General features: G+C 49.0%; 3 protein-coding genes across 14 annotated transcripts; all 3 read right to left on the reverse strand.

The window, feature by feature from the left end:
- Positions 1-1,658: 1,658 nt before the first annotated feature.
- Positions 1,659-4,058, reverse strand: LOC133395703 (histone H3-like centromeric protein A). Of its 3 annotated transcripts, none has more exons than XM_061664835.1 (5): positions 3,978-4,058; positions 2,796-2,987; positions 2,612-2,733; positions 2,454-2,528; positions 1,659-1,893 (listed from the first exon to the last, which is right to left on the reverse strand). In XM_061664835.1, the coding sequence occupies exons 2-5, from the start codon at positions 2,959-2,961 to the stop codon at positions 1,762-1,764; spliced, it is 495 nt and encodes a 164-aa protein (XP_061520819.1). In that variant the 5' UTR covers positions 2,962-2,987; positions 3,978-4,058; the 3' UTR covers positions 1,659-1,761. The 3 variants fall into 3 exon arrangements, with proteins under 3 accessions (XP_061520819.1, XP_061520820.1, XP_061520822.1); XM_061664836.1 differs by having other exon boundaries at positions 2,796-3,047; positions 3,978-4,053; XM_061664838.1 differs by lacking the exon at positions 2,454-2,528.
- Positions 4,059-4,575: 517 nt separating this feature from the next.
- Positions 4,576-17,179, reverse strand: atf6b (activating transcription factor 6 beta). 7 transcript variants are annotated; one of them, XM_061664387.1, is made up of 17 exons: positions 16,138-17,179; positions 15,338-15,402; positions 15,179-15,260; positions 13,656-13,709; positions 13,454-13,524; positions 13,176-13,356; positions 11,039-11,191; positions 9,683-9,813; positions 9,340-9,519; positions 9,151-9,233; positions 8,314-8,484; positions 8,123-8,239; positions 7,865-7,955; positions 7,706-7,776; positions 7,535-7,634; positions 7,373-7,457; positions 4,576-5,130 (listed from the first exon to the last, which is right to left on the reverse strand). In XM_061664387.1, the coding sequence occupies exons 1-17, from the start codon at positions 16,211-16,213 to the stop codon at positions 4,874-4,876; spliced, it is 1,968 nt and encodes a 655-aa protein (XP_061520371.1). In that variant the 5' UTR covers positions 16,214-17,179; the 3' UTR covers positions 4,576-4,873. The 7 variants fall into 7 exon arrangements, with proteins under 7 accessions (XP_061520371.1, XP_061520370.1, XP_061520369.1 ...); XM_061664386.1 differs by having other exon boundaries at positions 7,706-7,773; positions 13,656-13,724; XM_061664385.1 differs by having other exon boundaries at positions 13,656-13,724.
- Positions 17,180-19,426: 2,247 nt separating this feature from the next.
- On the reverse strand, positions 19,427-26,680 carry LOC133395468 (zinc finger protein 112-like). 4 transcript variants are annotated; one of them, XM_061664393.1, is made up of 3 exons: positions 26,217-26,680; positions 23,142-23,560; positions 19,427-21,441 (listed from the first exon to the last, which is right to left on the reverse strand). In XM_061664393.1, exons 1-3 carry the CDS (start codon positions 26,575-26,577, stop codon positions 20,293-20,295), a joined length of 1,929 nt encoding a protein of 642 aa, XP_061520377.1. In that variant the 5' UTR covers positions 26,578-26,680; the 3' UTR covers positions 19,427-20,292. The 4 variants fall into 4 exon arrangements, with proteins under 4 accessions (XP_061520377.1, XP_061520379.1, XP_061520380.1 ...); XM_061664395.1 differs by lacking the exon at positions 26,217-26,680 and adding an exon at positions 25,733-26,204 and having other exon boundaries at positions 19,429-21,441; XM_061664396.1 differs by lacking the exon at positions 26,217-26,680 and adding an exon at positions 25,033-26,204 and having other exon boundaries at positions 19,429-21,441; positions 23,142-23,586.
- Positions 26,681-27,165: the final 485 nt, after the last annotated feature.

The following is a 27,165-nucleotide window of genomic DNA, read 5'->3' on the forward strand; positions in this document are numbered from 1 at the left end:
ATTTTCCTATTGTGAAACAAATAAAATCAGCTAAGTCGACCACAAAAAATCGTTGACGCCAAATTTCTGCCTCAAGGCAATAAAGAATGCAAAAGCTTATTTGCACCACTCGAAAGCATTAGGCCACTGTCCATGTTTACCGCAGCGACCTTTGTTACACATGGACGCACTGTTGGGCCCCTGAAAAACTTTGCCAACAACAACAAAGCAGCGTCGGTATGTGATTTTTAGGACAGTATTAGATGTGTAATGTACATAACATAAGTACGTGTGTTGTTTTCCTCAATGGTATTCGCTGGCACGCTAATGCTAACGTTTAGCAAAGGCTAATTTTGTTGTCTCAAATTCTTTAGTCGATACCCTACCATACACTCTGTACCGACATATGCAGTTTAAGGTTAGAAGTCCAGTCTCAGGGCAAGAGTCCGAACCTCAAAATGTTGTGATTTGTAGAACTGACCAGACAGTTAAACAAAATCATCCATCCATCCATTTTCTGATCCGCTTTTCCTCACGCGGGTCGCGGGCGTGCCGGAGCCCATCCCAGCTATCATCGGGCAGGAGGCGGGGCACACCCTGAACAGGTCGCCAGCCAATCGCAGGGCACATACAAACAAACAACCATTTGCACTCACATTCACACCTACGGGCAATTTAGAGTCTCCATTGAATGCATGTTTTTTGGGATGTGGGAAGAAACCGGAGTGCCCGGAGAAAACCCACGCAGGCACGGGGAGAACGTGCAAACTGTGAGGCTGACGCTCTAACTATTTGGTCGCCGTGCCCCCTAGACAAAATCAAAATGGCTTAATTATCTTGCGCTCTATGGCCTCTGCGTTCAGTGGATACATTTGCTCAAAGGGTTGGCGGCACGATGGTTAGCACAGTTCTGAGGTTGCGGGTTCAAATCCGGCCTCACCTGTGCGGAGTTTGCATGTTCTCCCCGTGCCTGCGTGGGTTTTCTCCGTGTACTCTGGTTTCCTCCCACATCCCAAAAACAAGCATGTGAGGTTCATTGAAGACTAAATTGCCCGTAGGTATGAATGTGATTGCGAATCGTTGTTTGTTTATATGGGCCCTGCGATTGGCTAGCAACCAGTTCAAGGTGTACCCGGCCTCCTGCCCGCAGTTAGCTTTGGATAGTCTCCAGCATACCTGCGACCCTAGTGAGGATAAGCGGTGTAGAAGACGGATGTTTTTAGGGTCACCAAACCTTTGATTAAGCTATTCCGTGTCATCAATCCCGCCAATCTCTTGCGGTGAAGAAACAGTTCGATTGGGTCATGTGTGCTACCACAGCACGGATTATAGCTTTGTTGGCATCTGTGACAGCGGCCTCCGTGAGGAGAAAAACGGCAGCGTGATGACGCACAGTGTTTCTCTTTACTCAACCGACTGAGGTGGGACCACATGCGGCTTGCTTGCTGTCGGCCATTATAAGAAACTGACCTATATAGTTGAGCAAAGGTCATTGTGGGTCAGCAGGTCCTTGAGGGTGCTGACTGGACAAAGACGCAAACATCTGTTCACTAACAAAAACGCTTCATAAACGCTCATTTCTGCCGATACATACAAATGTCCCCTTTGACACTTCATCCGAAACGTTAGCGTTCACCTGATTGGCTGCCTGGAGAATAAGAGGGTGGGCCAACCAATGATCCAGTTGAAACAATAACTCTATTAGAAAATATAAACATGACAAAACATTAACAACACAAAATGTAAACAATTAACTGTCCAACGGTGCAGTGGCCATCTTGCTCAGAGAGGGTTTTGGGCCCCGCGGATGCGTCGGGCCAGCTGGAGGTCCCGGGGAAACAGGGTGACCCGCTTGGCATGGATGGCGCACAGGTTGGCGTCAGAGAACAGCAATACCAAGAAGGCCTCGACCGCCTGGAAGGAGCACAACACACCGTCAGCACGCCACGGGCTCAAGGCCGCCGTTCAAACAAAGGGTGCGTTCCAATACTTTTGGAGGGGACTGTATCGATAATGTCACAGAGACGCAACTCGCACAATTTAAAAAGGCTGTATAGGAGTCTTCTCGACAATGCGGACATGGGTATAGAGGTTTACTGCCAAAGGCGCCATGCTGCATCGCTGGAGTTTTCACATTGCAACCACAAATACGGTTTAACAGTGACAAATTATGGCTAATACGTCTTTGGGGAGTTATGGGAGGAGATGATTAGATCTTATTTCAGGAAAGCGGTACGACGCTAATGTAACGCCATACAAATTCCAGAATCCCCCTCCTAAATAGCGGACGTCTGGGATCCCCGGAAATTTGAATGGCGGGTCAACGAGGTCGCAGGCGTAACAGCCAATGAAAAAGGTCATTTTGCATCGCATGATCTTTCACGACAAAAATGATGTTTCAGATCGCCTTTGGCCGCATCGTTCACTGTGTGGCGGTCTGTAGCTTGACCTTTTGCCATTAGCGGTGAGCTTACTTCCTGAAGCGCCATCAGAGCGAAGACCTGCCACCTGTAGGAGCCTCTGCCGGATGCCTGGCACACCTCACGGACCTGCGGGGGGAGGTCGGCGGCGGCGCTCACTTTATTGCAAGCGGCTAACGGGCGAACAGGCGAGCTGAGCGACGACGCCTCACCAGGCGAGCGAACGACGCCTTCCTGAGGAGAAGCTCGGTGCTCTTCTGGTACTTGCGGATCTCCATCAGGGCCCTGGCCCCCGGGCGGAACCTTCGCCTCCTGGGCGACGGAGGCGGCTGCCCTGGAAACGCAAAACTTTTACAAAGGGTCGAGACGGCGTCGGCGCTGGCATCGTGGACTCACCGCGCCCCGGGGGACCCGGCCGGCCGGCCGCGGACGGGCCCGGCCTGGGGGACGCCGGCGGACGGCGCCCACGTGGGGATGCCGCGGGGGGTGTCGGCGGCAGAGGAAGGTGTCGGCGGCGCGGGGCGGTGCCCTTCCTCCGGCTGGCAGAGTCGTCGTGGCGCATGACGCGGGCCGCGGACGCGCGTAAACCTAAACGTCGACCACACAAAGCACGTGGCGGTCACGCCTTCTCCATTGCTGCGCCTGCCTCTGGAACTCAAAACACATCCGTGAGTGCGCCACCAAGACCCTTTTAAAAGTCCTCAGAAAGCCTCCTTTGTCTTTCACACATTATGTTTTTGTTTTAGATCAGCTTTTTATCTGTTCTTAAGGACTTAAGCGTCTTTGAGTGTCAAGAAATGCGCTTTATAATAGTTTTTACTATTATTATTATGTGACACACGGCATTTATACAAGACACGCATGTTAACACACAACGCACACGCAACACACACGCTAACTCGCATCAACACGTGTGTTTGTAACAGGCCCCCAATTCTATGCGTGACAGTATACAGACATTTATTCCAGAATTTTCAGACAATTTAGCAGCCATTCATTAGAAGTATGATAAATTCTCTTCACTGGGTTTCTGAGGTCACTTCAGTCTCAGGTTTTGAACTAGTTTGTATGCGAGGCTGTATGTTTCAGGTCATTCCGAGTTCTTTTGACCAGTGTGTGTGTTGTGCGTGTCTGTGTCCTGGTGGACAAGTGGTGGTGGTGCGGGCTTTATTTCCATTCATGTCAAGCACTTCGGGTTGCGTTGTATGTATGAAAAGTGCTAGCACTGGTTGACAACTGCATGCTACTAGTGACCAGTGTTGGGAAGTTTGGACATGTAACTTGTTAAATTACAAGTTACCCTGTTGAGAATCTAATCTTAATGTAACTATTCCAATGACTTTCTCAAAGTTGCATAACTAATAACATTTGATTACATTTGGATGATTTTTCCTGATTTTGAATGAATGGGTTAGGTTAGGTTAGGTTACCTAACCCTAACCCTCCCTGCGGCGTAAGGTCAAAGTTGGACGTCACGTTACACCATATTGCCGGCACGTGAGCTTTCCTTTGTTTAACGAGTTTCGTCTGCTCGGTGGGCAACATTCGCTTGTGGATCGAGCTCCGCCGTCAACTTACCAGGACGTGGAAAAGGTCCCAAATCCGAGTCAAGTCGCTCAAACCAACTTGAGAGTTGAGAATCGTCCAAACAGAAGGAAACGGAAGTCCACAAATTCAAACGGCGCCTCGATGAGCCTTCGACCAATCGACGTGCAGCAAGGGGGCGGGGCTGAAAGTCTGGGAGCGCGTCGCCATTTGACCGGTATCGCCCGGCGGGGCGGGTCACCGTTCGCGCTCAAACGCACCCTTGCTTCGGCATGCCACAAAAAAAATTAAAACGTTGACGAGAAAACCACGGCACGAGCTGATCAAATATCGAATAACGAATATACCATTTGACTTTGTTACAATTTACACAAACCCAGAAGTGTGCTAAACTGTACAAGTTACGTGGGGGGAAAAAACTACACAATGGCTATTATGTGAACTACTACTGATTAAGTATGTACTATGTTTCATAACTTTGTTGCTGCAAAAAACGTGCGTGAACTGTTACTTTGAGAAACAATTATAAATGTGAATTTTGGTTGTTGTCCCCCAAAGAGCTAGTGGTGATCATGTCACAAGTACTGACAATCTCACCTGGTTCAAAGAAAGACTCCGTGCCGCCAGCAGGTGGCGCTCCAGCTTTAATTCAACCAATAAAGAAACAGGAAATGACGAATGCGCGTTTCTGATGTCAAACGTGGCCGACGTTGACGCTCTGTTTAAGCTAAACATAAAAACAACATTGACACTTTTTTCTTTCGATGCCAAACGTAACCAAAAAAAAACTAAACAAAAATGTCACTATATACAAACATTAAAAAAACAGCATGTTTTCATGAGTTCCACTTCCTGCCAATGACGGACGGGCATCTTCCGTTGACGTCAGGAAGTTTCCGTGGGGAAAATCCCGTCGTCACTCCTCTCGTTCAGACGCCCCCCGAGCGGCTGATGAGATAGTCGGTGCGGGCGTGCGAGGCAGACGACGGGTGGTGTTGGTGACGCCCGCGCAGTGCCGTGTGGTTGGCGTGCTGGTGAGCGGCGCCGTGCGGCGGGGACGTCGGCGGCGGGTCCCGCAGGGACGGGGGGACGGCGGATGACTTGATGGGGACGGTGCGCGTGTTCATCACCTCGCAGTCCACCTGCATCATCAGCTCGTAGCCGTGCGACGCGTTGTACACGCTCTCTGAAGGGAAAGGGCAAAGAAAGAAAAACATCTGGAAAAAATTGCTATAATAAAACAGATGAAAAAAGCCATCGTATGAGGAGATTCAAGAATATTTTTAAGAAATACGTATATTCGTGTCAGAAATCAAAACGTTGATTAAAGTTTTTTTTTTTTTTTTTTTTTTTTTACATACAAAATGCACAAATATTTAGATAACTTTAACAAAGAAAAAAGTATTTTTGATGAGAATGTTTTGAGAAAAGCAGTCTCAGTAGTAATATTAGCTATATACAATACTACCTCGTTTATTGAGGCCGTCATGTTACATGTTCCCGCTATTGACAAAATCAGCCGAGTAGCAACCCATTATTTACTGCGTATTTAGATACATTTTGAAGTTTCATATATGCAAGGTGCAGTTATTTGTTCACTTGAGATCACGATCCACACACACTACACACAAGCCTTTAAAAGGCAGCTGTGATCCGAGGGAAAGTCAACCCATGCGGATGTCCAAAAGACGGGCGATTTGCTGGCTAAACCATCTGGCAATGTGCCCCACAGCGACGGTCTCCGTGTTGCAGGCGGCGCAAACGATCATGCTGCTGTTTCCCAGAATTCCTGGCGGAGCTCTTTTTAAATGCAGGTTGTAGAAAATCAAGCTAAGCGTTGCTCTTGACTGACCTTTGTTCCATATTGTTCCGAGTGTGTGCACTAGTTCTACTGCATGCCAGGCTAGATTGGTATTAGTGAATTTACTTTGTGAAACGCTAGACTGTGGCTTGCGTGTGAACCAATGGCAAATGTGCGAGTTGAAAATGCTCCATAAGAGTTTGTTTCCTGCCAAGAGTCCATTTGCCCTTACGCGAGTCACTGCTGCCACATTAAGTAGCCAGCAAGACTAACGCAACCAAAGTTGTGCATGTGACTACCTGCACTATACTGATCAGCAAAACAAAAACTCAACGATGGCGATGCACTGAATCCACAATGAGTGAAGCGAGGGATGACCAAAGTCCCTATTTCATGTAGGCTTTACACGATCAGGTTTTTTGGGTCCGACCGGAGAGTTAAAAAAAAAAAAATAATCACCGATCCGATCAAAAGATGGAGGAATGTGTCTATTTATATGAACTGTTCATTTACTGTATATACTTGTGTACTTAGTCAAAAAATATATTTACAATAAATAATGTATCTTTGTTCCTCTATTCATGCCAGTGAGGCATAGTGACAGACAGAACAAATGAATGGTCTTCTATTAGATGGCAGGAAGTACATACAGTCATTCACGTATCCACTTTTTGTGACATTTTTGTTTTGTGGAGTGCCGTGAGATTTTCCAATTGTAAAATAGGCTCCTTGGCTCCATAAAGGTTGGAAATCACTGCTCTCGTCAGGTCATGTATTCTAATCAGTCAGGTCAAACCAACATTACAACATGACAGAAATAATGGGCGCTAACTTACTGTAATTCAATTACTTTATTTTGAATTAAATGACTTCACCCACACCGAAACTTTAGAGCATGATTCGACAGAACGGCGGCATGTTTACGTACAATCGTTCGTGCCACCGCTAGCTTGCTAGGCTACATAACGTTTTGTTGCCTGCTTGCGAGCCGTATCGTATTCAAAGTACGTGAACGTACCTCAAGCGAGCCTTCAACGAACGTCCTCTCGTGTTCTGAGCACCGGTCACACGTTTTTCCCCATTTTTCCCCATTTTGTCCTTAGAATACAGTCGAGCCGGGTCGCTCCACTCTTGTTGTCGTCGCCACGGTAACGAGTGTATCCGGTCGCATTTGAGTTGACAAGATAAAGCCCAGTGATCGTAAAAAACGGGATGCGGTGGTATCGGAATACAAGATTTTATTGCAGTAGTCTGACATAGTGCAATCCTGAAAGAGCAAATTTGTCTTATCGCCTGTCTCAGACGTGTTGTCTGTTCCACAACGCCGACGTGTTTTAAAAAAAAAAAAACTTTATTGGCCGTCAGATATTTCCAATACTATGTCAAAAGACACGCGACAAGGCTAAAAATAAATTAGCTTTTGGATTCAGATATACTGTGCACGCGGCGACTCGGAGTAAATGTCTTTTGCGGATCATCGACAAATTATGACAAAGCCGATCAGCATAAAATGCGCAATATCGGCCGATACCGATCAGCCTGATAAAATTGGTATAAAGTCTAATTTCATGTGAAAATGTTTGTATTTTTTCCTCAACAAAAAGTTCGGAGGAGAGGCCCCGTTTACCGTTGACGGACATGGCGGGCATGACCAGCGACATCTTGGGCCGGCGGGTCTTGTTGTGGCTGATGGCGGGAAGCAGCAGGTGGTCCTGCGGGCACACACCACGTGACAAAGGTGAAAAAGCAGCCGGCGACAAATGACGTCGTCGGGCGTTCCGACACCGACCCGTCTGAACGACACCACGTAGAAGGTGTCCTCGCGCCGGTCGATGGCGTCCAGGAAGTCGCTGTAGGTCACCTCGGGTCCGGGGACCACCTGCAGCTGACTGCGGGGGGCGCACAAGAGTCAGCTTAGGAAACGGGAAGGTGGAAACCCACAGCCGAGTTGCGGTCGCACCTTTCGATGGAGCGGTGCGTCTGGATGGGAAGATATCTCGACACGTTGGCCTTCCTCAGCTGACCCCGCTGCTACGCACGCACACAAACACACAGGCGCGCACGTCGGTCAGAGACGTCGAGCGCAAATCGAGCGGCGCTCCGACAGGAAGTGACCCACCTGAGCCATCTTGGCCTTCTTGGCTTTCCCGCCCGACTTCTTGCGGTTGATCTGGTGACGCTGAACCCAACCGCGAAGTTCTGCCGCCAGCCTGGAAAGCAGGAAACCAAATGGACGGCCATTCCAGACTCCCAAATCGCGACATTTTCGGTGGACTTCTGACTCAACTATCAAAGCGTCGTCGTCATCTAACCATTAGGCAGAAGGTGGTAACCACGGAAACGAGCATGACGACGGCGACGCGTGGCGGCCGCTTACCTTAGGGACTCGGAGCGGTTGAACTGCGGACAGTGCGCGTCGCCGCTGAAGTATCTCTCCAGACGCCGCAGCAGGTTGTGGTCCTCCTTGGCCGGGCCGAAGACAGAGCTGGCGTTCCTGCGGCGCGAGGTCAAAAGTTGGACGGGCGCGGCCGGCGGGCCAAAGGTCAAAGACGAGAAAAGCGGCGTCACCTGAAGGGGAAACCTTCCGCCGCAAACGCTTCCGTCTCTCCGTCCCGCGTCGCGCTCTCGACTTCCCGGCGACGCGCAGGCCGCTGCGCTGTTTGCATCTCCAGGAGCCGCCGACCCGTAAACGACCTGGCGCCGTCCCGAAAGCCCGCCGCCCACTTCCTGTCCAAGATTCTGCGGGCGGGCAAAACTAACTTTGGGCGGACGGACAGATTTTGAAACCCAGTAAATACTCAAGCTTCCATGTTTAAAGTGCCTTTTGGAGCACCTTAAGAAACGGAGGATGAACATAACTGCATGTCCAAAAATATGTATCTTGGCACTGATCTGAGAAGGATTCAACATCAATAGTTTCGTCGCCTGCAGACCAACGCAACGGACACTTAACAGTCTGAACGATGATGCTATCCATCATCGACTACCTGCCCGCGGGCCCTCCCCAGCCCACGCCAAACGCTCGTTTATCGCGGGGGTCGCTTAAGCTCCAGAAAACCTCTGCAATAAATGAAATCGGCAAAGTTGCGTCCAATTATTTATTGTATTATTCTATGAATTCACAACTGCAATTCAATCCCAATATGTGATACTTTAAGAGAGGTGCAGGTATTATATTTGGCCACTTGTCACCATCCACGCACTCTCCACAAGCCTCCTAAAGGCAACTGCGCTCTGCTTGAATGACGGACCAGCCGGACACGTTGCGCACGGGGGATTTCCTGCCTAATTGGCATTGGCACGGTTCCTCCAACTGGCCGTCCTTGCAATGTAGTCAGTTCATGAAAACCCGTCGCACAACCACGTCGGGCCACCGAATATTTGATTTGCGTTGCGTTGCGTTACCTGACCGGTCCCAAGCTGAAGGTCACAAAGAGAAGGACGGCCATGACACACACGGCTCGTTTGTTGCTCGGAGGCTCGCCGCCCTACAACACGCACGCACGTAGAGAGGGAGTTGTGTTACACATCGCTGCTTTTTTGGCTTCTTCCTCCCACGGTGTCGGAAAGGAAAGAAGCGTGGCGGGCGCGCACCTGCCGGGCCTCCAGTCTGTCCCTCAGCTCCTGGTTCTCCCGGCAAAGTCGGATGTTTTCCTGCTGGGCCTCCCTCAGTTTGACCTCCAGGTTGTGGACGTACTCCTTCTTCTTTTTGCGCGACTGACACGCCGACTCGCGGTTCTTGATCATCCTCTGCTGCCGTTTCAGAACTTTCATCTGCGACGACAACACCACCCCGGATTCCGAAGTCATCGCGTGACACTTTCTTACCATGTATTGATTGTTATTTGTGGTTTTTAAAACAATCGGCAAATGATTCTTTGGTCTTATCCATAACATGGAAAGCGTGAAGCAAAGGCGGCGCGGCGGTCAAACTCACGTCGACGTCGATACTGCCGGTGCCGGGCTTGGCGGCGGTCGCCGGGACGATGGGCTTGGCGCCGGGCGGGGCCACGACGGGAGAGACGGGCTCCATCTTGATCACGGCGGGGGCCGACGTCAGGCAGACCACTGGAGACGTCGCGAACGCAATTAACTCGGACTCGTTGTCAAGTTTGGAATGTGCGACCGAGGGAAGGGCAGCGTCTGTTTGCCTTCGAGGAGTATTTGCGCAAGCTAACTTGACCTTCAGCCCTCGCCGAACAAAATTCTCATTGATCCGGGCCGCTATTGCATCGTCAGGGCCGCCGCCGGACGGCGACCCGTCCGGTCTCCCGTTCGAGCTTCATTGGTTCGCGTCGGTCGTACTTGATGTTGTGTTGTTTGATGCGCTCCCGCATTCATCCCAATTTTTTATCTTTCAACATATTGTCTGCTAACCCTGATTTCCATCAGATGGTTCTTTGACCAAATTTAGAGCTGTAATAATGACATACAGTGGAACCCCCGCCCCCACCATAGTCGCGGCTCTGCTATCGCAGATTCACCTTTCCGCAGATTTTTTTCCAATTTCTTTTCTGTTTTTTTTTTCTTTTTTGGGGGCGGGGGGCAACAAACCCCACTTCAAAATGTTTGGGGTTTAAAAAATAAAACTGAAAAAAAAAACCAAAATAAAAACAACAAAAAAAACGTTTTTTTTTTTCCCCCATTGGGGGGAAAAATGGGCGTCATGGGTGTCGTATCTGCGGATTTTGGCTAGTCGCGGTCCTGGCCGGCCCCCATCCCCGTCAATTGCGGGGGTCCACCGGATGATCATTTGTGGTCAGATTTAAGACGATTGCGGATGTAGACTAGTTATGGTTCGAGCTACCAGGACTACATTTCCCATCATCCTGCAGGTACGGAAGCAGGAAGTTGTGGCACTCATCTACACCCGTTAGCCATGAGCCACGATCGTGATCGTGTTCCGACCGACTTTGAATTCAAAGAAATCGAAAGAAGTGGAAACCCGACATCTTGTCTCTTTTTTGGGGGGGGCGCGAACAAGTGTGTAATTAGGACGACACGTGAGCAGCGATGTTGTCAACCTCGCAAGCCGTGGGAACGAGCTGCACTTCGTTAGCGGCGGCGTGCTGTCAAAAGGAAGTCCATAATAGGGTGTCTTTAGGCCTGTTGCCATGGCGATGGAGCAGCCAAGAGCCTTCGACATCATGTGCGTATCCTTCGTGAAACAAAAGCTCACCTTTGCCGACCTCAGACTCAAGTGGGCATAAGGAAGTGTTTTGTTCACCAAACATTTTGGAATCATCTTAACTGCGCGTACTTGTGACGTGTGTCGCGATCGTGCGTGTCTCACCGGGTCGCGTGGGCTCCATGGCGGCTACGCCGTGCAGGAGGAGGGTCTCGGTGGGCGTGGGCGTTCGGGGGCCGGGCAGGGTTGCCGGGCAGAGGCGGCGGGGCCGGACGGGGGGTTTGGCGGCGAGGAGGGCCGTCTTCAGCGCCGGAACAACTGAGGAGGCGCGCACACAGGTCATACCGGTGTTCCTTCGCTTCGTGTCGCCGCAAAATCAAACTCATTTGCAACAAGTTAGGGCTGCAAGTAACCTGGCGATTATTGTTTTGAGTAATCGATGAATGGGCTTTAAAAAAAATTGACGGTGCAGAAAATACCCAAAGATAAGTTGACGAAGCTTCAGTTCCTGGTTTGGTCCGTAACATCTCTCAGAAAATCAGCAAAACTGTCGATCACCGTTTTCCAAAGTAAAGACGATCTTTGCAAATGCTTTATTTTATTATTATTTTCGGTCTGCGTTGAAAATTCAGGAGGATTTGGACAAGTTTGAGTTGAACGAGCTCTCGAAATGATTAATAACGATCTAAATAGTTGTTGATTAATTAGATAATCAATTAGTTGTCAATTAATTGATGAATTGTTGCACCTGTAGTTGTATCATTTCAAAAAGTGCATACCCATGCCAGTAAAACTAATAAATCAATGACTCCTCCCCACGAGCTTTGGGCCAATTAAAAGCTTCGATCTGATTACGATGATTGATTGATCTGACAATCAATCTCACATCCCCAAATTATGACAGAAATAAAGTTCTATTCCCCCCCCCACCACCCCCGAGATCAAAATGTGTATTTTCTCCTCTTTGGAGAGTAAAGTCGGCAGCAGCCTCATATTACAAGAATAAAGTTGAATTTCAAAATTCACTTATTAAAGGGGAAGGAAACGCCAACGGATTTTAGGCAAAAAAAATACTTTTTTTTAGTCTGTGCCCCCACTCGTCCACTCGATGAATATTGCGTTTGTGGAACAAGAACTCAACCGAGAATTCATCAATTCTCTCACCTTTTTTAGGGGGCGGCTGAAATGAGCGTGGCAAGTGGCCAAACCCGGAAAGCGGGATATCGGACTCCCCGCGTATGCTGCGAGAGCCGGCAGAACTACGAGTTGACAATGTGATGGTTTGAAAGCAAATTTGCTAGAATATTGTTCAAACTTGTTGGACAGCATATCATGGTAATCTAAACTGCCTCCAGGCAAAAAGTCAAGGCAGTCGCCATGACGATCGTACCAACTAAACATTACTGTAACGCACTGTCAACCATAAACTAGCGGCAACTTCAAAATAAAAGCCTAACATGGCATTGACGTCCAATGTATTATTGGTGAGGCTTTCGTTTTGAAGTCGCTCCTCGACCGACGTGTTACCGAGTTTAGTTTAGCGGGAACGATCGTCATGGCGAACAGCAGTTCGTATTCCCGTCACATACGACACCGCCCAAATCACCTTCAATTGATCATTTATTACGAAAAAAAATCACTAATTTATTACATTGTCATTGGTGAAGCGGTATAATTGGGCGCTCGCTCGCCAGCGAGCGCCCGGAAGGCCGGCGGCAGCCGGAGGACAACCTTTGGGTGGCGGTTTCATCGCGAAAATGAATGCGCGCACTTTGATGCCGATCCGTTTTGAACAAACCAGGCTTGCTCAAAAGGAGGGCAATGAGCTAGCTCGTAGGTACGTTCGCTGCGACGTCACTTCCTCCCGTTCGCCCGAAGGACATTGGGGGACTTTTTTTTTGACAACGGGGCCACTTTTGCACACGTAACCACGTCAAAACGGCGGCCCTCATAGGAGAATACATCTGGTGTTTTAAACCTTTTTTGGGGGGGAATAAATACTTTGTAGAGTTAAGTAAAAAGCATAATTGAAAGAAGCTATGCACATTTGCAATATAACAGGCAGTTTTGACATCAAGGGTTTTGTTCCGCTTTAAAATGGGACTTTCTTCCCTCGTTTGACTTGAATACAATACTCTGACCTTATCTTGGAAAAATACAACATGTCTCGAAAGATGACATTACATCCAGCAGAATACGTCGGGGGTTTTTTCCTCGAAAAAATATGAATTTCAACTTTTTATCTCTAAAAAAGGCCCATTTTGACGTCCTGTGAGACTGAGGATGACATCATCAAGTGCACCTGGAGCCTGCGTTTGGACGGCGGGCAGTCGTGCCGTTAACGCCGTCCGCGCGCCCAACACCACGTGGGACGTCAAGACGGCCGTCGTCGCCAGGGTAACCTCCGTGCCGCCCGGCGGGGGCGACATCACGTCTCCGAACGTGTAGGGAGGCGTTGGGGGGGTTTCGCCTTTCACAAGGAGCTGTGCGAGAGACAGACGGACAAATAGCGGCTCGTCACACCAACGGACACTGCGAGGGGGCGGGCTCACAAACAGGGCGTAAGGTCGTCGCACCCACCGGACGATCGGGGGGCTCGGCCTCTGGCGACGACGACGCGGGAGACGCCGGCTCGGGTTTCACCTGGAACACTGCACGCGGGAGCAAACGCACGTTGTCTTGACTACCGACGACACAAACCAGACATTGTGCCGCCGTAACAGCCAAGAAATCAGACAGGCGTTGACAGCCAAGATGCACACCCCACCACAGAAACACTTACTTAGCTCCATCGGCTCATCCACGTCGCTGTGGAGCTTCGCGTGCGTGGAGCCCCCTGCCGCCGAACATGCTTTTGTTTTTTTTTTGTAATTATCAGCATTTTTCATACAGCGCATGTAGGGTTCGGCATCGAGAACCGATTGGAACCGGGACTAACGTTCCAGTTCTTCCGGAATCGTTCACATTTTTACATTTCCGTTCCCAGATTCGATGCATACAGTCCGTCCACCCCGAAGAAGTGGCGAAAACCAACGAAGAAGAGCGCGCGCCGAAATGCCCTTGCGCCCAACGGAGGCCGCGGCGAACAAAAGTGAGTCTTAACTTTGTTAAAATGAATGACCAGTGGCCTCAGTGCAACACTTGGAATAAGATTATATTGAGCCAAGGAGTTTTTCCCGATGTGTATCGTCTGACGCGCTCCGAGCCTCAGCCTCCGCCGCGTGGAGCTTCAGGCAAGTCAGCTCTGTCGATTTGCGTGAGTGAAACAATAAAAGATGTCTATGCCGACATTGAGACAGCTAACGAGGTAAACGGTTGCTTGTACTTTTGCACTGAAGGTTTTTAGTGTTTATTTTAGTCTTCCAAAACAACGTAAGCATCGATGACAGGACAAAAAAAAGAAGCTTAACATTGGGCTAAAACTTCCCCGTAGCAACTTTACATCACAATGAATTGGGACAAAAGTCACATAAATGTTGTCTCACAGTATCACAAACATTAACCTTGTGTCTCATCAGTGGGTAGGGAAAGGAATCAGCCTTTTAGAGCATTTGGTTCCATCCATTAAAAAAAAAAAATCAATCAATCACCGGTGCCGTGTGAAGTTACTTTTCGAGCCAAAATGCTGAGTCCCGCTGGGTACCCTTCAAAATAAAAGGCTACAAGCTTAAAGCGTCAAGTCAAGTTAAAACTTGTAAAACTATAAACCATTTGACGTGATCATAGTCCCAAATAACTATTTTAACAATGCTATATTTATCTTTTAGCTGAAACATTAATTCATGAATATTAAGTCAGTTATCATCGCCCGCCACCGTGGGGGACCCCGACCGGACCATCCGCCGACATCCCCCGGACTCACGGCTGCGGCGTCCTCGAGCGAGACGCCGATACCCCGAAATGCTCCCCGGGCGCTTCGGGCGCCCCCTGCTCCGGTGTGTTCCACTAACGTGTGTATGTGTTCACTGTGATGGGTTAAGCAGAGAACGAATTTCGGGTGCATGCATGCATGTTCATGACAATAAAAGGTGATTCTTCTTCTTCTTCTTCTTCTTCACACATTGGCTTTTAGTTCATCCTTTTGATATTTATACTGGTTATAAAGAATCCCAAGTCAAATTTTCATTTTACTCTATGCTGCGGGCTGCTAAGAAAATGGATGTTCAAAATGTGGACACCCTATATTTAAACCATGCAAATTTTTTCGACCCATCCCCCGAAAAGCATCCGAATCGAGAATCATTTGGAACCGGAATTGCTCAAATTCAAACGATGCCCAACCCTAAGCGCACGTGACAAACTCACCTGTGAGCGGGTCGTGGTGGGTGTGTTGCCACGGTGACGAAGGGGCGTCACCATCCAGCGTCAGCACCAGCTCGTCGTCCAACTGGCGGAAGGAAAACAGAACAGGTCGTGACGGTCACGTGATTTGGAAAAGTGAGGCTGCTCCGGGGGTCTACGTACCGAAGTGTCGTACTCGGGCGCCACGCCCATGTGGTCGTCACCGTCGCAGCGATACAAACACGCATCTGAAAAACATGGCGACCACAAGTCACGTTTTCACGGTACGAACAGTGGTGGTTCTTGTGTGTGCGCGTATCGGGGGTTCAGTGGCCCCTCCCCCGGCCGATACATTTGAATTGACTACAAAAATTGCCGGCCACCCGTCGACAAATTAAATGGGACAGACCTACTTTTTACCCTTGACGGATGTAGTCCGCCCCCCCCTGAAAATACACTTGGACCCCGCTAAAAAAGGGCTCGAACCGCCACTGCGCACCAAATTCCAGAAAACACCATCAAGCCGCTTCACCCCACGTGACGCAACACTGAAGCTCCATTGGCGGCCCCATCAGCACACGTGGTTAAAAGTCCAGTTTGGCCACTTGATTAGGAACACTATATCATGAGCTCCCCTTAGTGTTCTGCTCAGTTAGGAATATTATCACTTTGGAAATGAATTAACTCGCAGCGTCCTGAGAAGTGTCCCTAATGAAGTGGCCATATCCGGGATGCAGCAATGAGGAAGCGCGAGGTCGCGTGGAAAGCATCAAGAACAAGTATGATGGCGTCAACGCGAACCTTTATTTAACCAGCACATAAGAAGGCGTGGCACAACACGTCATAGAAGAACGGAAGTCAACACAGTAGAATTCCAAAGCGAAAACTAGCGTGGATATAGACGAACGGAGAGCTGCAAATTCTGAGCAAACGCACAAAATGCTAGCACGACGCCGTGAAGTGAACCTCGATGCTGGACTCACCCCAGTCGTCGCTGGTGAGCAGATTGTCGGCGAAGAATCGTCCGACGTCCGAATCGCACAACACATCCAGACTCATCGTCTTCAGCTTCGGCTTATTTCGACCTCTTTTTCATCTCAGCTCGTCTCCGCCTGTCCCGCAGTCAAGCACGTTTCATCTCGACGCATTCGAACCTTTCTTCCGCTTCAAAACGGACACTTTTGGAGGCGTTTTCGTCTTCGATGTTCCCCAACCTTCGTGAAAGCGACGAGGAAATGTCCTCTTCGGGAAGGCCCGCCCACCTAGCGCTGATTCGCCAAAGGCGGCCAAGATCCGCGTGATGGACAGGCCGAGCCGCCAATGGTACGAGGGCGACGTCAGGGCGGTGCTTTCGAGGAGGGACAGACTGTGGCGGGTTACGGATGACGTAGGCCAATAGGATGGTTAGCTTTCGATTGACGGGAACGGAAGTCTCACGCCCGCTTCTAAAGTGACACCTATGTCAGCCAATGACATTCGAGCACTAGACGATCACGTTTTACGAACGGCCGCTTCCTGTCAAAACATCCCAAAAACAATAAATACACAAACAAAGCAAAAAACAGGAAACCGAATGAAGCAGCCAACGTGCACACGCTGCGTGACCTGCTGAGAGGACGTCAGTCCGTTCCTATATGCCTGTGCCTGTTAAAAACCAATAATAACCAAATCCTATTTTTGGAACATTCCGGGAAACATCTTCTGGACGTGTTGCGGAACAGCCGCGTCCAGCGCAGCGCCTTCAAGCGACTCGCGGGTGAACTCCAGGCAGGCGTTTCGATGCAGTCCAGTAGTGTCTTGACTAACGAGTTTAATTCGTTCAGTCCCCGAGACCGTCGCTCCATTTACTCGCATGTCAAGTCACGGCTCCCCATTGAAATGAATTAAAGGCCATTAATCCAGTCCAGACCCCCAAAAAACACAAAATAACATAAAAACAATTCTGTAAATAAATAACTGGTTTTATGAAGTGGAATTAAACCAAGTCACTCTCTCTCACACACGAACACACTGCATTTGTGTGCTGATGTCATTGGCAGCCAACGAGTAAAGGGGCGTGGCCCAGTGAGTGACAGCCGTCAGTCGGATTGGCGGTGTAACTCTCACTTTGCTCACTGTTAGTGTTTGCGCCATGCTCCTTGTGAGTGTTCTCATTTTCCATGTGTGTTCAATGAACGGCAACTGCGGCTCTCCTTGTCCGCACGGCCGGGCATCGGAGTACCTGAACCGCCCCGTTATTTCCCCCGTGTCACTCAAGCGGCGCCGTACCCGCATCTTCCTCGCTCACGACACCTTGCAAAAAAAAAAAAAAAAAAAAAAAGTCGACCAACAAGTCCTATGCTGGGTCACTCGTAAGGCAAGGTACCCTAGTCGAGCGGTGCCACGAGATACGAGTGACCCGACTTATGAGTTGTCGAGCTACGAGTCGCCGATCGGCCGAGTTTTTGCTTTGATTCGCGAGCCTAAACGAAAGAAACGAGTGCTGTATGGCGGCAGGGGGTTCCGCCCACTTGACAACAAGCACCACTTTGGCTGGTAAAATGGCGAAATGTTCTTCAAAAAAGAGGCTTCGAGCTGTACATTGCCACGACCGGTTGGAGTTGACTTAAAAAGGAACTCCAAAACACGGAGTGTCTTGGGAATAAGCACCGCCTCCTTCAAGCATACGATGGAAAACACCACAGCTACACGGCGAACAATTAACATCACACAAAAATACAATGCAATCTAATTAACACCAGCCGTGTGCTTCAAACTATTTAAACGTGCGGAAAAGAGATTGCCGGGGAAGTTCTGGAGAAACATTTGCATAAGACTCGAGCGTTTGAGGTGGAGGACTCGCAGAACTTTATGAAAGAAGAAGTCAACGTCATGCGGGGTGCAAATGTTGTGACCGAGCGTTTGTACGCAATGCCGCACTGTCGAGTCCACGCTTTATGAAAAGATTGAAACATTTGACTCAAAGACGTTTGTGGAGATTTCAAAGCACAGGCACGCAAATGAAACTTCAGCGTGTACGTGCGTGTGCGAGTCTTTTGGCTCGGTTACACTATATATATTAATATCTTTCCATTCACTTCTACGATGCCTTTATGACTATATTTTACAATATACTGCTACTTGTCTTTTTTTTTTTTTTTTTGAAATTGTGTGGGTTTCGGGGGGACTGGAACGACTTCATTGCATTTCCATACATTTTAATGGGGAAATATGTTTTCAGATAAAAGTTTTTGGTTTGTTTTTTTTAAAGTTCAGAGCAAGGTGCCGGAACGAATTAAACTCATATCTCAAGGTTGTCAGCCAATACAAATATCTTGGGTTAATAATAGATTCACAGCTTTCCTTTAAAGCCCATATTGACAAATTGTGTAAAAACATCAAATTTTCGTGCAATACGAAATGAAATGTCAACTGAAGCCGCCAAAATGTACTTGCATTCAATGATTCTTAGTCACTTCAACTATTGCATTACCAGTTGGTCACAGGCTGGTCAGAATGCAAAAAAAACATTGGAAGTTTTGTACAAACAAGTAATGAAAGTGATGGATAAAAAAAACAAGGCACTACCATCGATCACTGTGCAATTTTTAAGAAATACAGTCTTTGAAACTGGGACAGTCTTCACATATTTGCAGATTTCAATTTGATTGATAAAGTACTGCACGATTTGGCTCCAGCTCCTCATCAGCCCGAGAAAAGCTCTGAGCGTGTCACTCGAGGCTCTGCCAGAGGTGACCGTGTCATTCCTCGGCGCAGGAGCGCTTTCGCTAAGTCAGCCTGGTCAGCGAGGAGCGCCGGTGAAACTGCTTCCAACATACGAGGCCTTCACGAAAAAAACGGAAAACGTGGCGAGTTGACACCAACAGCTGCCAACACTAAACCACAAGTATGTTATGATGTTCTCATGTTATGATCCAATGATTTGTGGTTTGATTCTCTCTTAATAGGATAGTAAGTCTTTGATTATGTATCCTGTATTATATTATCTTGTAGATGTATTTTATTGCTTTTTGACATCACGGCCAGGGGACTACAGATGAAAACTCGCCTTCTGGCTAATTCGGGCTTTTTTTAACCATGTGTACTTCATGTGTTTTATGAAATTGCATTGTCCCCTTTCAAATAAATTGATTTAAAAAAAAAAAAAAAAGGCCCCACTGTAGTTGGATACCTCATGTATGCAGTACACATGTAATGTATGTAACAGAAAGCAGTGGTTCTCATACGTTTTACACCAAGTACCCAAAAAATGGTCTCTTCAAGTAGCACACACTAGGCCTACATATTTTGGAAAAAAGAGACAGAAGTTGAATTCCTAAAGTTGTAATATTACGACAAATAAGACATTTTCCTATCAACAGTAAAATAAAATTTACGTGGAAAACCTTCAAATTACAAAAAGACATAAATTACAAGTAAAAAAAAAAAATAAACATTTATGGACAAAGTTGTGATATGACAGGGAAAAACAAAAGAGCGGTTAACCGGAATAAAATAAACATTTTTAAATGATCCGAGAATAAAGACAAAATACAAGAAATATCCCAAAAATATATGACAGAGGAAAAATATAACCCGACTTAAACAACAATAAAGTTGTTGTACGACAGGAAAAATAGTCCAAAGTCAAAATATGAGGTAAAATATGTAATTTTACAGGAATAAAGGCAAAAACTTAACATTTTAGCAATACACTGCCTAAGTAAAGACTAGTTGAAAATGTATTGCACATAAAAGGTCAATAAAACTTTTGCCGACATAAAAGTATAAAAACAGACGTCTTAAAGATTTAAATGCAAATGTATTTAACTTAAAGTTAAATACAACTGAACTGTACTTGCGGCAGTGATTGATTTGCATACCACTAGAGGGAGCACTCGTACCACACTTTCACAATCACTGACGTGCGGTATTAGTAGACAAGTACGTACAGTGAGGTCAAAGTTCATATTTTCACTATTTGGTCTCTATGCTCTGCGGGTACCGGGGGTTCAACACAAAGGGATTTTGGAATAGTGGACTATATCGTTGCGTCATGATGAGTGAAATGAAAAACTGTTTTGAAACACTACTGGTGCGCCATTGACGACGTCATCGTCGGCAGGACTGTCGGCCCGCCTCAAAGTTGCGGGAAATGGTCAGGAGCGGCAGGAGCTGTCGGTCACGACGGCGTGCACCCTCATGTGCGCCTCCAGTGAGCGCTTCTCCTGGTAGCGTTTGTCGCACATCCGGCAAGCGTGCGGCTTCTCGCCCGAGTGCGTTAGCATGTGCCTCTTGAGGTCCACCTTCTGCACAAAGCTCTTGTCGCAGGCGTGGCATCCGAAGACCTTGTCCTTCCTGTGGAAGCGCTCGTGCGTCTCCAGCGAGATCTTCTGGCGGAAGCTCTTGCCGCACAGGCTGCAGATGAAGGCCTTCTCCCCCGTGTGGATTTTGGCGTGCGCGTCCAGGTTACCCGCCTGCCGGAATCTCTTGCCACACACCCGACAGGCGTACGGCTTCTCGCCCGTGTGGATCCTCTTGTGCACTTGCAGGTGTTGGCTCACGGTGAACTTCTTGCCGCACACGTCACAGCCGTGGACGCGCGGCCTGCCGCCCGTGTGCCGCTTCAGGTGCCGCTTCAGCACCGCCTTCTCTGCGAAGGTCTTTCCGCAGAACTCGCAGATGAACGGCCTGTCGCCCGCGTGCAGCCTCTCGTGGCGATCCAGAGAACTCTTACGAGGAAAGTATTTGCCGCACTCTTTGCACAACAAAGCCGGCGGCGTACTCGCGGGGACCGTCTCGTCACGGAAGGTGCGGACGCGCTTCGGCCCGCGGTCCCGAACGCCGTCCTGGACGGGCGCTTCAACACTTTCCCGGACACGGTCTTCAACATCGTCCTGAATGTGCTCCTGAAGGCGGTCTCGAAGGTGGAACTCAAAGCAGTCCCGCAAGCTGCGTCTTGACCGGTCAGCGTCCAGGAAGGTGCCGACGCACTTCGGCGTGCGGGCCCGAATAGCGTCTTCAATGCCGTCTTGAATGTGATCCTGAACGTGGTCTTGAAGGCAGTCCTGAAAGTTCTCTTCAACACCGTTTTGAACCTGATCCTGATCGTGATCTGGACTGCGTTCTTGAAGGCGGTCCTCCAAGCCGCGACCAGACAAGTCAGCGTCCTGGTGGTCGTCCTGCTGCTGAGAGCGGTCTCCTTGTGCACATCCTTTGCTGCTGTCGGCCTGGTCCTGGTACGCTCCCGTTGTTGCCATGGGACTGTGGTCATCTGTGCCGGTGGTACTCTGGGGAGTCTGAGGTTTCTGGAGGAAGAGGTAGGAGAAAGTCACAAGTAAGTCTCAAGTGGGTCCCCGGCTTACTCTGGCAAAAATCAAGCGGAGTCCCTTTTCAAAATAATCATAATCGGCTGCAGTTTTGCCGATGAAATGCCAATGTATTCTTAACTTCTCATGAACCAGTAAATGTGTCACGCATAATAATGTCCTTGCGCCGTTTGTCCGCTCCACGGAGCTCCGACTCCATTCAATCCAATCGGCATCTTTCCTTCGGCGATGACGTGGTTGTCCCAGTTCTCGCACGGCCGCCAACATGTACAACAACGTAGCTTTCCTGTTAGGTGGTGCTGCCGAAGCTCCTGAGCATGAAATTGCTTTTACGGCAAAATCGTTTGCTCCTCGCAGTCATCCAGAAGTGAAGATGGAGAACAGTATATAACATGTTCCTAAATCCATCGCGTAGAACACCCAGAAGGACAACCAGGAGCAGAGTTGAGTTGAGGAAAGTTTTGGGTGAGTTTCAGCATCTTCATGTTTTGGACTTGAAAATTCCTCTCGGTTACACATTGAAAGAAATATTACAGCACCGGTAGTGTAAAGGCTTCTTTATACTCGCGCGGACGGCGGCCGCGCTGACATCGCTGCGGCTATCCCGCAGGCAATTTGCCTTTATACTCGAGCGCAACCCACGCTACGCCTGGTATTGGCTAGGACGGCACGGGTGGACTTTCAACAATGGCGACCGTGGAACAGAGTCTGCTGGAACAAATGGACCTAGATGATACGTTTGATTATGCTGCATAATCGGTAGAGAAGGCGGCGCCGTAGGTGCTATGTGGAACCGAGGGGAACGCGCAGTATCATCACAGCGTGTGACTAAAACGGGCCAATCACGAGAGATGATCTCCGGGGCGTTGCACGCACAGCAACAATTTTTGCCGTGTGCGCATCAAGCTACGCTGAGGGGCCGCACGGGGCAATTCGTCGGTCACGTCATGCAATGCGGGCGAGGTCGGCCGCGCGACCGCGGGAGTACAAAGAGGCCTTAAAACAGTCAAATGTTCTGCCTGTAATTAGAATCTTTGTCGTCGTGAGCATTAAGGGACCAAAAAAGAAGTTCCATCCATCCATCCATTTACCATACCGCTTCTCCCCACGCGGATCGCGGGCGTGCCGGAGCCTATCCCAGCTATCTTCGGGCGGGGGCCGGGGTATACCCTGAACCGGTCGCCAGCCCATCGCAGGGCACATAGAAACAACCGACCATTCGCACTCATATTCACACCTACGGGCAATTTAGAGTCTTCAATGAATGTTTTGGGGATGCGTGAGGAAACCGCAGTACCCGGGGAAAAGCCACACGGGCCACAGGAAGAACATGCAAACTCCACACAGACGAGGCCGGATTTGAACCCGCAACCTCAGAACGGTGAGGCAGACGTGCTAACCAGTCATCCACCGTGCCGCCCCAGAAGTTATTTTATAAATTGTTGTAAAAATATAAAATTGCAACTATTTTATCAATAGGCTGATGAATCGGTTGTCTGAAATTTTCTCCTGCCAAAGATTGGACTCGACCTAAAAAAACCAAAATCAAAAATCCATATCGGCACTAAATTTCAAGTCGAGTTAACTGGATGACGTCAGTTTGGCAAGTGAGACCATCTTGCTCAGTCACAGTAAAATGTTTTCCACTCATCATAACCCAAAAAACCTGCGTGGCCCACCTGCGTGCGGGGGTTGTGCTGCATCCTGGCGTGCGCCTTCATGTTTCCCTTCCGCTTGAATCGTTTCCCGCACACGTGGCACCAGAACGGTTTTTCGCCCTTGTGCAGCCTTCGGTGCGTTTCTTGCGCTCTGATGGACGGGAACTTCTTGCCGCAGGTGTCGCACGTCCTGCCGCTGTCGCGGTGCGTCTGCAGGCGGTGCCGCGGGGCGTCGCCGGAGCCCCGGCCCTCGCCGCACAGGCCGCACGCGGGCTCCCCGTCCTCGGCGTGTTTGTCCACTTGCTTCATCAGAAAACCTTTTCCGTCAAATGGCTTCCCGCACACTCGGCAGCGGTGCGACTCGCCCGCATCGGTGTCCGCTGGCCCGTCCCGGGCGGGGGGCCAGGGTTGCTCACGTGACGGCATAGCGGGCTCAGCCTCTGTAAGGATGGAGAACCGAGATTGGCTGCTAAGAGCACAAAGAGCAGCTATTGAGGAACATTTCCAACGTCAATAAAGCACGAGTCGATACGCGTGTGCTTTAGTTGGTAAGTTTGTCACTGCAAGTCTTTACTTTCCGACAAAGCCTTCATAAAGGGGCATAGCGGTTGGCACATGTGCCTCACGGTTCGGAGGTTTAAATCTCAGCTGTGGCTACTCGGAAGAAAAAGCTGCTTCTTAGGTTGACTGAAGACAAAAAACTATCCGGAGGTGTAATCTTGAGCCAGTGGGACCGCCGACACCGACTGGCGAAAAATCCTTGTTTGTCGCGATGTTCCCTGACAACAGGGCTGCGAAGGGTTGGAAAGTTTTTCTGCTAAATTTCCATGCAAATTTAAACCTGGGAATTTTGGAAAATATTCCAAAATATAAACTCACTTCCCAAAGGAATCTTGGGAATTTATGGAAATGACCTTGGAATTGAGGGTCATTTACTGGAAAGCTATCACGGTGAAAGAACAACATTTTGTTTCGTCCTCGGCAGACATGCACGTCGCTCTCCTTGCCCAATTCCAAAGGCATTACAGTGCCTTCATTGCGCAACTTCCCCCCCCCCACTATCTGAAGCTCGCCAACTGAAATTTTGGTTCCAAGTGATGGCTCTTAACAGGAAAAACTAAAGTCGGGGCAAGCGTAAGTCAAGGTAGCGCTGACTCGCATAAAATCGAGACACCTTAGTCAAGGTCATGCAAAAAAAAAAAAAAAAAAAAAAAAAAAAGTTTCCAATCAACAGCCAACCTTCAACGGGTAAGTCGAAAATGCTTAACGTCGCTTAATGCCACAAAACTGTGATGAATCGTCACCGGAATTGACGGACATGTCTACTTACGCCCACTTCAACCTCGGAGAATATCAGAACTCGGCTTAAGCACGGTCAGGATTTTTGGGGCCGATCACAAGAAGAATGTGTCTATTTAAATGACCTGTTCATTTACTGTATATACTTGTGTACTTCTTCGCTCCAAAAATTATATTTACAATAAAAAAAAGTTATCTTTGTTCCTCTATTTATGCCAGTGAGGCATAGTGACAGACAGAACAAATGAATGGTCTTCTATTAGATGGCAGGAAGTACATACAGTCATTCACGTATCCACTTTTTGTGACATTTTTGTTTTGTTGCTGTGCCGTGAGATTTTTCAATTGTCAAATATGTTCCTTGGCTCCATAAAGGTTGGAAATCACTGCTCTCGTTAGATCGTGGATTCTAATCAGTCAGGTCAAACCAACAACACAACATGACAGAAATAATGGTCGCTAACTTACTGTAATTAAATTACGTTATTTTTAAAGAAATTACTTCACCCACACCGAAACAGAACGGCGGCATGTTTACGTCCAACCGTTCGTGCAACATAACGTTTTGTTGCCTGCTTGCGAGCCGTATCGTATTAAAAGTACGGGAACATACCTCAAGCGAGCCTTCAACGAACGTCCTCTCCTGTCCTGAGCACCGGTGACCACCAACACACGTTTTTCCCCATTTTGTCCTTATCATACAGTCGGCGCGATCCACTCTTGTTGTCGTCGTCGCCACGGTAACGAGTGTATCCCGTCACATTTGAGTTGACAAGATAAAGCCCGGTGATCGTAAAAAACGGGATGCGGTGGTATCGGAATACAAGATTTTATTGCAGTAGTCTGACATAGTGCAATCGTGAAAGAGCAAATTTGTCTTGTCGTCTGATCCGACCGGGCATTACGTGTTGCCTGTTCCACATCGCCAACATGTTTTTTTGGGGTTTTTTTTATAAATAACTTCATTGGCCGTCAGATATTTACAGTACTACGTTAAAAGACACGCGACAAGGCTAAAAATAAACTAGCTGTTGGACGCGGAGTAAATGTCTTTTGCGCATTGATCGGATCTGCCAATGATGACAAAGCCGATCAGCGTAAAATGCTAAATATCCGCCGATACCGATCAGCCCGTTAAAAACGGTGTAAAGTCTAATCAGAACGATTGCCCCAATAGTTTGGATTTTGATTGTCGTTAAGCGTTTTCTGTATCGTTTGCGCCTACGGAGAGAAAACGCTTGACGTCCATAAAATCCCCAACTTCATTCAGATGCTATTGAAGTGGGTCACTGATGGTGTCGTGGTCCACTCGCCTGACTTTGGTGCGGGCAGCGTGGGTTCAGTCCCCACTCGGTGACAGCGTGAATGCGAGTGCGAATGGTTGTCCGTGTGCCCTGCTACTGACTGGCGACCGGTTCAGGGTGTAGTCCGCCTTCCGCCCGAAGTCAGCTGGGATAGGCTCCGGCGCCCCGCCACCCTAACCGGGATAAGCGGTGTTCAAAATGGATGGATGGATGGATGCTGTTGAAGCGGAAACGAGTAGAGATGCCCGCATACATTTCGGTGCCGATTCAACTTTGAAAATGACAGGCGACCAGAGCAGTCCGTTATTTGTGTTCTTGTTTGTCCCTATGTGCCCTAATTGAATGGCGACCAGTCTAGGGAGTGTTCCGCGACCCACACTCGGGCAAGCCGGGCCCGAAAATGTCCGTCGTACGATATGTCGTCAACACCACAAAACTGCACCCTCTCATCTGCCGTAAAGAGTCTCGCACTGTCGGACGGCGGCACACTGACCTCCGCTTGCCTCGTACTCGCTGAAGATACGCTCGACGGCGGCGGCGATGGCGTCCATGACCATTCGCCTGAAGTGACGCCCGGCCGGGCTCGGCCGCTCTTCCAGCAGCCGCACGACGCGCTCGGCCGCCGCCAAAAGCTGCCGCTCGACGGCCGCCCTCAGGCTCCTCTCTCGACCGCCCCCGAGCCGAGGCCGCAGCCTCTCCTCCTTCTCTTTGGCCGCCATTTTGCAGACAAAGCGCGACGGAAAGTAAACACACCAACTTCCGGGTTGCCCCTCGTCACGTGACAGCGTATTTTCAGGATTCCCACGAAGTTTGACAGCGGTCCATCTGCTGCGTGAAGGGAGGAGGTGTAGCATTGTAAAGGGGCGTAACTACTTAAAATGGCGTGGCCGTCGTATATTAGCCAATAGTATTGTGGAGAAGAGCAAGCGAAAACATGGCGGATCAGACTGTAAGTGGCAATTCATTTCATCTAATTAATGTAAGGATTTAAAACCCTTCTAAAATTGCTACATATAGCTGTAGCTTAATCACCAATGCTATCATGCATAGGTTTAAGCCTGTGATTTCCTTGACAGACCTCCTCCTCTCTCTCTACACGAACGACCGCACCTGGCTGTGGAACTCCTGAAGTTTGCAGATGACACCGCTGTCATCGGCCTCATCAAGGACGGTGACGAGTCTGCGTAGCGACAGGAAGCGGTGCGGCCGACGCAACCTGGAGCTGAACACGCTCAAGACTGCAGAGATGATCGTGGACTTCAGGAGGCATCCTTCGCCACAGCTGCCCAGCTGCCTTGTGTCAACCGTCGAGACCCTCAAGTTCCTGGCAATTACAGTCTCTCAGGACCTGAAGTGGGTGAACAACATCAACTCCGTCCTCAAAAAGGCCCAGCGGAGGATGTACTTCCTGCGGCTTCTGAGGAAGGACGGCCACGGGAGCT

The sequence above is a fragment of the Phycodurus eques genome, chromosome 20 (genome assembly GCF_024500275.1).
Source record: "Phycodurus eques isolate BA_2022a chromosome 20, UOR_Pequ_1.1, whole genome shotgun sequence".
In the NCBI taxonomy this organism is placed as follows: domain Eukaryota; kingdom Metazoa; phylum Chordata; class Actinopteri; order Syngnathiformes; family Syngnathidae; genus Phycodurus; species Phycodurus eques.